At 38.5% G+C, this 12,277-nt stretch overlaps 1 protein-coding gene across 3 annotated transcripts in view; it reads left to right on the top strand.

Moving 5' to 3' along the window:
* MARK1 (microtubule affinity regulating kinase 1) overlaps nt 1-12,277 on the top strand; it is a 113,216-nt gene that overhangs the window by 42,486 nt on the left and 58,453 nt on the right. For all 3 annotated transcript variants that reach the window (XM_040636009.1, XM_040636008.1, XM_040636010.1), the window contains exons 2-3: nt 3,465-3,668; nt 4,838-4,891. In XM_040636009.1, the coding sequence (XP_040491943.1) occupies nt 3,465-3,668; nt 4,838-4,891 (258 nt within the window). The remainder of the gene's footprint in view (nt 1-3,464; nt 3,669-4,837; nt 4,892-12,277) is intronic.

Below are 12,277 nucleotides of genomic sequence, written 5' to 3'. Positions count from 1 at the left end.
AATCCAGCCTTTTGGTGATTTTTTTGTATGGCCCTGAACTAAGAAAGGTTCTTAAATTTTTAAGAAGCTAGGGGGGGAAATGCATAAGCAACAGAGATAGTTACAGTCTACAAAGCTTAAAATATTTATTATTTTTTACAGAAATGTTTGCTGAGCCCTCTTTCTTACCACACTTGCTGGGGATACTAAAAAGTCAGGGATTCTACCCATATGTAACTTATTTGATCAAGAGTTTCTCTTTAGGGAATTGATTATATAGCAACCCCTCTTTTTTATGTTTGCAGACTACTAGAATTTGAACATGTTTGATAAGAATCTCTTAATTGTTCATTGTTCCCTTATGTTTACCTCTGCATTTAAAAATAGTGATAAGTCTGTGTATCAGCTGACATTGCTGTAACAGACCATTCCAACACCCAGTGGCTTAAACTAAAAAGCATATATTATTTCTCATGAGTCAGTGGGTCATCTGGGGAACCAGATGATTTAATCTGGGCTCAGGTGGGAGTGGCTCTGCTCTATGTATTTTTCATCTTCCTTCTGGTGTCAGCTTGGGCAAGTCCGTCTCAGGGTGATGGCAGAAGTTTAAGAGAGCAAGCTGAAACACAGCAAAATCTCTTGATGACCAGCTTGGGACCAGCTATACTGTCACTTCCAGCTCATTCTTTTGGCCAAAGCAAATCGCGTGACTGAACTCCCAAAGAGCGGGGAACTAAGTCCTACTCTCAGTGGAAGGACACTAAAGAGTTATGTGGCAAGGGGCATGAAAATTTGAGGCCAGTAATGCAGTCTGTCATAGTTTGGTTTAATGTCAGGATGTGCCTTGCAACCAGTATTGGGGGGTGGGTATTAATATGCATCAAAGATCTGGACAGCAGGGTGTCATTTCCCAGAAGTCCTTCTCTAAGGGGCATCAGGAGTACAAGGGCCCTGAATTCCTTCAATTTAGCATTTATATACTGAGTGCATTCTTTGTACCTAACACTATATTAAGTTATGGAGCTTACGGAGCTTCAGGTCTAACAGTGAAAACAGACCATGACACATACTTAGAAGATGGTGTGAGAGTTCCAGTAGTAGAAATTTGTACTGGATATAAAAATAGCAACAAAAGAGAGAGGGAATCAACTCTGCTTTGTGGAAAGACATAGGAAGCTTTTTGAGGAGGAGATAAAATTAAATCTTGAAGCATGGACAGGTCCCCATTCCCTGCAGAACAAGTTCAGGTAGAGAAGTACAATTTATGGGGCAAAGTACAGCAACCTGTTAATGCTTAGAAATTGATTATAATTAACATCTCTTGTTTGTGCTCAGATAATAGAAAAGTCTGTAAGAGCCAGTGAATAACTTTGTATTTACCTCCTTCTTACATTATTTATTGCAGTAGTTTTCAGACTTCAGCCTGCATCAGAATCACCCAGAGGATTGGTTAGAACACAGGTTGCTAGGCCCACCCCCAGAGCTTCCTACTCAGTAGGTCTGGAACAGGGCCAGAGAATTTGCATTTCTAACAAGTTTCCAGATGATGCTGATGGTGCTGGTTCAGGGACAACACTTTGAGAAGTATTGATTTATTGAGCCTTTCCTCTGAGTCTGGGGCTGTGCAATGTGGTGAGTATATAAAAATGAAAAGAAAACATCCCTGTCCTCAGATCGCTCGTGGTAGGGTGGCAGAGACAGAGAAGTCAGTGTATAATGATAGTACAGTGGGGCGGGTGATGAGCTACGAGAAAGCAGTTTGCTGTGCGAATACACCAAGGGGCACTAGTTCACAATGAGGCCGGAGGCTGAGGTGTGCGTAAGACCCAGAGACCTCTCTTTAATTTGCGCCGTGTTAAAAAAGAAAAAAATCTGAAAGTAGAGACCTCAGGTTTTATGGAGCCCTTTTACATACATAATTAAATTTTATTTTCTCCTGTTAAAAAAAAATCGTAAAGTAATAACAAAGAGAAAAATGACCTTGAGTCATGTTTTGCATGAGCATGGTAAAAATGGAGTCATCGTTAATGTTGCCCTTAAGAAGTTTTCTGGTCAAAATTTTTTTAGGCAAGCTAGTAGTTGTATAGGCAGGACAGCGCGGGCTGAATTAGTTACTTTGCAACTGAAAAATGCTCATTTCTTTTGTTAATTTGTGCTACTCATCTTCAGCTATTTTAAAGAAATTTGTCGGAGAGAGATGTTACGTTTATTGTGTGTGACTCTGTATTCTCACAAAAACGGCTAGACGTGTGTCAGAATGCAGGCAAAACCGAACGAGAGCGCCGGAGCATCGAGAGCTGGTGAAACAGTTCGTAGGGCAGCTGGTCCTGGGGTCAGGGGCCGAGCCTGCCCTTGACCAGGATTCACCACGGTTGTGGGCTAGTGTGCGACTGTGAGACAGACCCACACCTTTACTTCAAGAGTAGCGCTGAGGAGGACTGCAGTGGGCATTCGGTCACCGTCCCAGGCAGCGCTGTGGCTCTTGGCTGAGCAGCGCAAGCTGCGTGAGGGGCGTGGGCAGGGAGCGATCAGGATACCTGAAGCAGGCAGCTGGTTGGTCAGTTGACTGAACTATATGCCAGCAAATGAAAGCGTGAATGTGACAAGTAGCGGGGCCAGTTCGGAGAAACAGAGCTGTATTCATGAACTTGTTTGTCTTGGCATTAAAGACGTTCTGCCCTTTTAATGACACAATCCTGGGCTGTGTCATCATCTTGACCTAAGGGGATAAAACCGTTAGAGGAGTAATGGTCTGTGTGGCGTCCATCTATCTGTCTCTTTATGTTTTTTTTAATCAAAAGCATATACCTAGGGGAGCCTGGGTGGCTCAGTTGGTTAAACATCCAACTCTTTTTTTTTTTTTTTTTTTTTTTTTTTTTTTTTTTTAAGATTTTATTTATTTATGTGACAGAAAGACAGCCAGCGAGAGAGGGAACACAGCAGGGGGAGTGGGAGAGGAAGAAGCAGGCTCACAGCAGAGGAGCCCGATGTGGGACTCGATCCCGGCGTGCCGGGATCACGCCCTGAGCCGAAGGCAGACGCTCCAACGACTGCGCTACCCAGGCGCCCCATAAACATCCAACTCTTGATTTTGGCTCGGCTCATGATCTCAGGGTTGTGAGATCGAGCCCCATGTCGGGCACCGCACTGAGCGTGGAGCCTGCTTGGGATTCTCTCTCTCTCTCCTTCCCGGCTCCCGTCGACCCTTCCCCCCTACTTGTGTGCAGGCGCACTCTCTCTCTAAAAAAAAGAAAATATATGCCTAAAGTTATGCAGAACATTTCATTTTAAAGTTATATTCCCTCTGGCAAAGCGAGCTAAAGTCAAGTAGAAATTATAAATAGAATTCTCTCACTTTAAAATCGTGTAGTGCGATGTATTTTCATTGAAGTTGAATTATTAATGACAATTATTTGTAGTCTTTTTATTTGTCCTTTTTAAAATATAATTTCATTAACAATGAAATCTTACAACCTTTTTCTTAGCATACATCTGTGGATGGATACACTGAACCGCATATCCAGCCTACCAAATCAAGTAGCAGACAGAACATCCCTCGCTGTAGAAACTCCATTACGTCAGCAACAGATGAACAGCCTCACATTGGAAATTATCGTTTACAAAAAACAATAGGGAAGGGAAATTTTGCCAAAGTGAAATTGGCAAGACATGTTCTAACTGGTAGAGAGGTAAGTTTTCATGATGCTTTTAAATATTTGCTTGGATCTCTCCAGAGTCTTATGACAAAGCTTTCCTATAGCTGATGCTTGGAATAAATGACATTTAAAATATAGTAAACACTGAGATATGTGTGAATGGAACATCTGTAAACAGAGCTATATTATGGCACAAAAGTTGGCCTTTGAAAGTTCAGAAAAGACGTCCCTGCATGTAGCATCTTCATAAATCACGCATACTGCGGTTGGGCTTTCCTCAGACTTCTGTCTTCTTTATATGGTTTCTGTAAACATTTCTGACTACCTTTGTTCCCCGACCCTAGCAACAGGGCCAGTGTAAGTTCTCATTAATTACTGCTTCAGGTAAATTAGGTATGAATGTGTAGAAAGTCACCCACTAATTTTATCTATTTAGAGACCACATTGCACTTGCAGTTAAAAACAGACATTTTTCTAGGTAGTACGAGAATTGGGTTTCTAAAATCCCATGTGTTTTCAATTATGTGTATATAGATAGCAAAAATTTATTTAATAATTATTACTAATATTTAATAATTTGTATAGTAAAGACTGAAAAAGTTAATATTACTTAATGTTGCCTGGATCCAGTTAGGACATTATGAAGATCTCAGTCATAATTTGTTTTTAATAAGTTTTTCTTTTGCGCTATACATAATATTGTTGTCACGTACGGTTCATTTTAGTCCTCTGCCCATTCTGGCTCCAGGAACTGTTCAGACGCAGGTTCCATTAGGCAGAGACTTAGACCTAATCCATTTGGTCAGTCCACTGCTGTAAGCAAACTTGGGTGTTTGATTTCTCTAATATCATTTTATTCACATGATACTTAACCTACTGAAAGCTCATAAGCCCCTCCCTTCTGATAATTATAACGTACTAAGATCAGAAGTAAAAGATTAAGATACAAATGATCTTTGCTTTAAAGGGGAGACTTGGAAGTAATATGAAAGGTGTCATTTTATTGACTCAGAATCTGATATGCTGAAGACATAGGTCAGTGAAACACATCTTAAGGCTGCCAGATGGTCACAACTTTACCATCTAGTGATGTGAACACCAAATATAACTAAATTACATCTAGTTAGGAATGAAACAGAAGATTTTTTAATCCATCAAAATACATATTCTCAAATATATAGTTTAATGGTTCTCTTTTTCAGGTTGCTGTGAAAATAATAGACAAAACTCAGCTAAATCCTACCAGTCTACAAAAGGTATTTAATTATTTTAATAGTAAGTAATTAGAATGTAAGTTTATTAATCTATGATATTCTGTAAAGTCAGTTATCCTAAATTTCCTATTAGGTAAAATACTACATTTCGTCAATATCTGAAGAAAAGACATGATATAAAACAGTATTTATGTTTAATAATGCTTCAATTATATTTATCAAGTAGTTGCTTGAGAAATATCTACAACTCAAATGAATACACCATATGAAAGGGATTTATGTCTTTTAATTCAGTAGCATAAAACTTTGTAACAAATATTTTGAAATAGTCAGGATTCTGCTTTATTTAAAAATCTATAATTGCATGGTGCACTGGGTGTTATACGCACTAATGAATCATCGAACTTTACATCAAAAACCAGGGATGTACTGTATGGTGACTAACATAATGTAATAAAAAAACATTTTTAAAAAATCTGTTTATAGTTAATTATGCCCATAGACGGTTTCTTTTTATTGCTTCACTTTCTTTTCTTCCTTCTTCCGCAGGAACTAGTCTCTCAGTTAACTTAGAGTAAAAAATATTAACATTTCTTCAAAGAATGCAAATAAAAAACAGCAGGGGAAGAAAAAGAAAGGAGTTAGGGTGGATATTGCCCTGATTAAACCTAGGAAAGCTATTTCAGGTTGCTCATTATACTTATGTGGGAAAAGTTTCTCCGATACACATTTTAGTACATTAAGAATGAAGCAAATATTTTAACACGTATACCCTATATGTTAAGTTTGTATGTGGTGAATTAGTATACATTGTGATTTTTTATTAGAAGGTAATAGGGTCATGGTTACATATGAAAATGTGCAGATAACTTTGAGTTCCTAAGACAGGTGGAATCTTAATGTAAGAACTTTTTAGTATGGTGTGTTCAACTATACCTGCTATGATTTTAACATTAAATTAAAAATTTGGGTCTGTTCCCACTTGGCTCAGTGCCAGATAACTCAGTTTATTTTATATACTTAGAGATCTGTCTTTGTACTACTTTTATATTTAGCAATCAATGTAACTTTCATAGCACTGATATTTCTGATCAGGGAGAACGAAATGTTTGCTGCATTCTTTTTTTTTCTCTGTGAGATGGTATACGTTACGGATGTCTTCTGGGAGAAGTGTCTAGCACCGGTCTGTTAGCTAATTATGATGCAGTTCTATGAGTTACAAAATGGCATCCTCTCTGGGCAGATAAATTATCCAAAGCTGCTCTTTTCAAACTGGGCTGGAGCCACAGTGGAGCAGATTTTGCCACCCCTCTGCCGGGAACCTTTTAAAAATGCACAAAGTGCTTAAGTGGCTCCGTCCACCCCCGTCTGGCTTCTCCACTCTTCCTGGATTAATCTGTGAGTTACTCTGGTAAACCGGGTGATTTTAAGTGACGTTAAGTGATTGCGGCCTGTTTTGCAAGTTGGATGCCCAGTAATATGACCCCCACTCAGTCTTTCCCTAAGGGGCCCAGAGACGACTGTAGAACCACACTTGAACTTGTGGAAACACGCAGATGTGAAGCTGAATGTTGCTTTATTTATCTGAATAACTAAAAAATGTACTTGATGACAAGTAATTTCTGTTGTAAATGCTGCTAATCTGGCTGATGAAGTGTTGCTTTTCCAAATAGGTATATAAAGAACGATGGCAATTTTGTTTTCTTTAATCTATGAAAATAAAATCCAGGGAAAGATAGACATTCACTAAATGTAGCCTGTACACTGTGTATATGTCATTATTTTTGAAATAATATTCATTTATGCTCATAGATTTGCTCGCAGTTAAGAGTTTTGAAAACAAACAGGTGAGGCTTGGTTAGTTCCCATGCATTGTAGAACATTCAACATTTGGCCGGTAGGATCTCCCAGTCTTTTTTTATAGCTAAAAAAGAAATAATGGAATGAGAAGTAATCTGTTTTCCTTAGCATTGACAGTGAAGTCCTATAGGTAACAAACAGCAAAATATATTGTCCGTGTCATAGGTGTGCTTATTAAAAGGCAGATAATGATAACACATATATTTGAAATATTCATTTTAATCTCATTTCCAAAAGCGTTCAGTTAAATCTTATTATGGACTTGATCTGAATTTAAGCTGATTCCCATCCTTTATGTTCTCTTCTGTGTGTAACACATTTATAGGAAATAGTACTTTCCTTTGACAACATCAGTGATAGACAAAGTAACCTAAATTTGATACCACAACTGTTCAAAACTTCTAAAATATAAAGCTCTCAAAAGCAGTTTGGCCTTTGGAATTGTTAAGCATCTGTGGCTTCAACATTGTTCACATAATATACTCATATTATTTGTATCACATATTTTGAATTAATGGGATCCAATTTAGTAAGTTTTCATCATTAAAAAATTATTTGAGTTTGATGCTGTATTTACCCCTTCCTCTTTGGACCATGAATCTCACCTCATATTTTAATTAGTGTTTTTTGGGGCTTATGAACTATACTAGCAATTCCTGGGGATCTTTTAAGCAGCCTAATGATGTTGGAGGAAAAGCAAAACAATGAAGCAGTTTTGTTGATAGTTCATGTACTCAAAATGTAAGATTAATTATCATTTTCTCGGAAATTTCGCCAAGTTTTTAAACTTGGACACATTAGTTTATACATGGATAACAAAGTCTGTGTAAGCTTTTCTCAGCTCATAGCCAGGTGGGTGCAGTTTATCTGTCTTCCGCGTATTGTTTATTAATTTGCATTTTCTGTTGTTTTACTATGTTGCATTATAGCCCCAACTCACAAAAATGGCTCAGTGGTTCTGAAGTGATTTACTGAGTAGTAAAGCCTGAAATGAGAATAAAGATAGGACTGCTGTAACTCAGAATTATGTCCTTAAATAATAAAGAGGGCTGCAGCATTACAACGACATACACTGTGAATCTCTGTGCTAGGACAGTGGTTTTGTACAAGCAGGGAAAGTACAATCAATTTTCAGTAACTGACATCTGATAATTAGACTTATTAAGTGAATAATCCATTTACTCCTAGTGTCTGGTATGTTATCTGTTGTATAAAATGTTGTCAAATGGCGACCTAAGCCATTTAAACTTCAGTGAGTTTTCAGATAAAGCCCAGCAACCTCTCTGGTAAGTTTTCCAGAGCATCGGCAAAATAATTTTTACCATGGTCACTACAGGTAGGGAGGAAGACAGAACCATGGAAGCAATATTCAGAATTAAATTTCTGTTAACAAATTATCAAGAAACCCAACTTGTAAAAGCAATCATATGATTATTGACACATATTTTTGTCAAGGAGAAAGCAGAAGAATCTCTTTGGCAGTGTTCCTTACCAAATATCTCTGTTGGACATATGTTGAAATGCCAGTTACTGTCATATATGCGTTCTTTATAGCATATTTCATTTTATTGTTCTTTTCACATGTGTGGCCCATTCGAAGGAAAAGTCTTGACCCATTCTTTTGTGGGTTGGTGAAAATCTAAGTGATAAGAGTTAGCATTTTGCAAGCTGGGTTGTAGATTGCAAAAGTTGTCTTTGAATTAGTAATGATGAAACACCGGGAAGGCCTTTTTTTGGCGAGCACATACGGGGGCGGTAATTCTGCAAGGAATTTATTCTGCCATGCGAATAAATAAGATTATACCTACTGCCTGGTCCCTCAGTATTCCATTCGCCATGAAATCAGTGGTTAGCAACATACTTCTGATCTTGATTCGGCTTTGAAGGAAATACTGAAAACAGGTTATCATGAAATCATGGCTATTAAAAGCTGTCTCTTCAGGGGCACCTGGGTGGCACAGCGGTTAAGCGTCTGCCTTCGGCTCAGGGCGTGATCCCGGCGTTACGGGATCGAGCCCCACATCAGGCTCCTCCGCTATGAGCCTGCTTCTTCCTCTCCCACTCCCCCTGCTTGTGTTCCCTCTCTCGCTGGCTGTCTATCTCTGTCAAATAAATAAATAAAATCTTTAAAAAAAAAAAAGCTGTCTCTTCAGTGTACAGTGTGAAGAATTGGTGGGAAGTGTATCTTTCAAACTGAAATACGATGGATTTTGAGGGAAAAGGTGTTCAAACAAGTTTCCTTTAAAAGGTGATAAGAATGTTAATGTCTAGCTAGAAACATGTTGAAGATAAGATAACCAGATTTTCTGAAAAAAACAAATGGTTTCAAGTAGTCCACTGACCAAAAATTTGAGTTTTCTAAACCTTGTTGGTTCTCTTTAGTTATTGGACAGAAGGCTCAATGACCTATCAATGGGCATGTTTAACACACAAATGCTACATCCAAATATGAAAGATAACCTTCCAGAGCAAGCACATCTGAAGAGTATATTAAGAATCCATTTGCTATTATCCTTCCAATAGAAACTTCCAGTCTTCCAACTTTTCTGTGTAATAAGATTAGCAGCCTAGACTAGAACCTGTCTGAGAGCTGTACATAAGCTTCAGGGAGAAATATCTTTGTAAAGTAATCAATCTGAATCTTGCTGACACACCATCTGATACTGGTTCCTTTCTCCAATCTATGTGATCATGACTTGGGATTTTTTTTAATTCAGTAAAAATAAAAAATTTTTAAAAAAACTTGAAATGGAAACTGTCTTATGGTTCAAGTTAAGTGCCATTGAGCCAGATACATGTGTTTGTCAATTAATTCTTAATCTAACAAAAATTTATTGAAAGAAGATTGTATTTCTCCATATATTTTCTTCTGTTTTTTTTTTTGGCTCCTTGTTTTATGTTTCCTTTATGTAGAGTCATTGCTTTTTTTGTTGGCCTCGATGTTAGAACCCCACAAAGCTTGGTCCTCTTTTCTTTCTGTATTCTCTTCCTGGGCTATCTCAACTGTAGTCAGAGTCACAAATTTATGCCTTCAACTCAGACCTCCCCTAAATTTGCTTGTAATTTCTCAAAGACAGCCCAAACTTACCATGTCCAAAACAGAACTCCTGATCTCTGCCCCACTTACTCAGTACCTCGCCCAGGTGGTGCTCTTCCGGCATCCTCTCTCAGTGAATGACACTGTCCTCGAGTTGTGCAAGCCAGGAGCCCAGAACAGTCCTTGACTCCTCACTCTTCCTTATTCTCACCGTCTGTCCTTGAGTTGTGCAGATTTTGTCTTACATAGTTTTTGAGAATGTCTGCTTTTATCTTTTCCCATCACGACCACTCTAGACAAAGATGCTGTTGTCCGGCCTGTGGACTGCCCCCGTAGCCTTCCAGCTGGTCTTTCTGCATCCACTTTGCATCCCTCTGCACCCATGTACACACACCCCCACACCCCACACACAGCGTTTAAAAAGTCATCAAGATCACAAAATACCTTCATTTTAAACTTCTAGATGGCATTCATTTTTGGTGGTCTGGAAATCAAATTCATTAACAAGGTGTACGAGGTCCCACCTTCCTCTTCCACCTTGTGGCCCACCAGCTCCCCACAGCCTCTGCCCCGCCCCATCTAGTACTGGTCCAGTTACAGTACTTTCTTTCATCTGCTCCTAGTCACACACTTCACTCCAGCCACCAGGACTTTGAAGCTCTTCACCCCACCCTCTGCCTAAAGCACACCACCCCCCTTCACTTAATTCATCTTTAATCACTCATTCCTCACATTTCAGCCTTAGAGTCATTTCTTCAGGGAAACCTTTGCTGTCTCCACAACAGTGTTAAGTCTCTCCGTCCTCCTTAAAATGAAGCACTCGACCAAGGATTAGTCATAAAGAATTGCTTTAGTTTTTATTTGTTTTACTCTTGGTAGTAGTTTTGCTTTTTGTTTTTGATGTTTGTATTCTGTCTCTGACTCTTAACACCTCTATTGTAATTGCTTGGCCTTTGTTGGCTGTAAAGCATATGTCTATTTCTGTGTTCTCAAGAAACTACGTAAGATTTACTGAAGCGTAGACGTGGAAGGATTTTCTCTTGGAAATGGGGTTGGCTAGAGATCTAAATCACCTTTGAGTTTTAAGCTAGACCATCTGGCTGTTTCTTTGTTTTTTTGGTGGGGGGATTGATTTATTTATTTGAGAGAGAGAGTGTGGGTGAGCGGGGCAGGGGTGGGAGCAGTGGCAGAGGGAGAGAGAGAATCCTGGAGCAGTCTCCACACTGAGTGTGGAGCCTGACATAGGGCTCGATTCCAGGACCCTGAGATCATGACCTGGGCCAAAACCAAGAGTCAACCGCTTAACCAACTGCACCACCCAGGTGCCCCTCATCTGGCTATTTTAGAAATCATATTGTCATTTTGTTATTTAAGAGTCATACTCTGATTTTTTTCTAATTTGGGCAGTTTGTTGGCATAGTAAACTGGCCTATTTATAATTTTTGGATGGGGACTTCAAAATGTCTTTCCCATTCTAAAAAAAGTTGCTTACTTGTGACATTTGTTAGACTAAACTGTTTCATTTCTTTTTTAAAAAAAAATAAAATATTACAGATACAACTGAAGCCTTATGTGTTATTTCTGGGTTCTATTCCTGTATTTTCCTACCTGGAAATAACTACTGTTCTGGATTTGATCTTTCTTATTCTCACTCAGATTTAAAACATTTTTTCACATGTGTGTTTCTATGTGTAAAATACCACATATTATTTATCTATAAACCTGTTATCTTTCTACAACTCACTTTTTTCATGTAACGTTGTCTTACAGTCTTAGTCACGTTAGTCTGTATAGCCTAGTGCATTTATTTGCACCACTGTTACTGCACACCATTGTACGAGCATGCTACAGTTTACCCACTTCCTTATTCACAGATGTACTACAGTTCGCATATTTTTGTTGGTGGATATGTAGATTGTTCCTGGTGTTTTTGTGTTTCACTTTTCCCCCCTAGTTAGCTTTTCGTTTTTGCTGCAAAAGCAATGCTGCAGTCAGTGATCATTGTTGTGTGTGTGTGTTTTGTGAAGATGTATAAAAGGATGTATCTCTCCAAGCAGAATTGCTAGGTTGAAGGTCATGCATATCCTCAACTTTACTAAATAATATCAAATTGCTCTGCAGAGTGGTGGCACCGGTTATGCTTCTGCTAACACTGTGAGATTTACTGCTGCTCTGCATTTTTGCCCGCACCTTAATGTTAGCAGATTTCTTAATTTTTGTCAACCTTATGGATGCATTATGGTATCTCATTTTAATTTCCATCATTTCTAATTCAAACTGTTTCCAAATTTGATCTATTTTATGTTCGATATCTTTTGTTTGAAATGATTTGATTCACTCTCTCAAACAGTACATTTATTTAGCCCCAGCTTGAGCTTGGAACTGTACAAGGCCTTGAGAACGACTCAAGCAATATAAAATTGGTACCAGTTTATAAGAAATGAGAATCTTATAATCTTGTAATCTCTCTAGATGAAACTTGGAAAAGTGGCCCCGCCTGTCATTTAAAAAGCATTTCCTTCTCTTCACTT

Source organism: Ursus maritimus, unplaced genomic scaffold (assembly GCF_017311325.1).
Source record: "Ursus maritimus isolate PB19 unplaced genomic scaffold, ASM1731132v1 scaffold_2, whole genome shotgun sequence".
NCBI lineage: Eukaryota > Metazoa > Chordata > Mammalia > Carnivora > Ursidae > Ursus > Ursus maritimus.
Note: the sequence above shows the minus strand (reverse complement) of the source record. Positions and strands in the feature narration are given on the sequence as shown.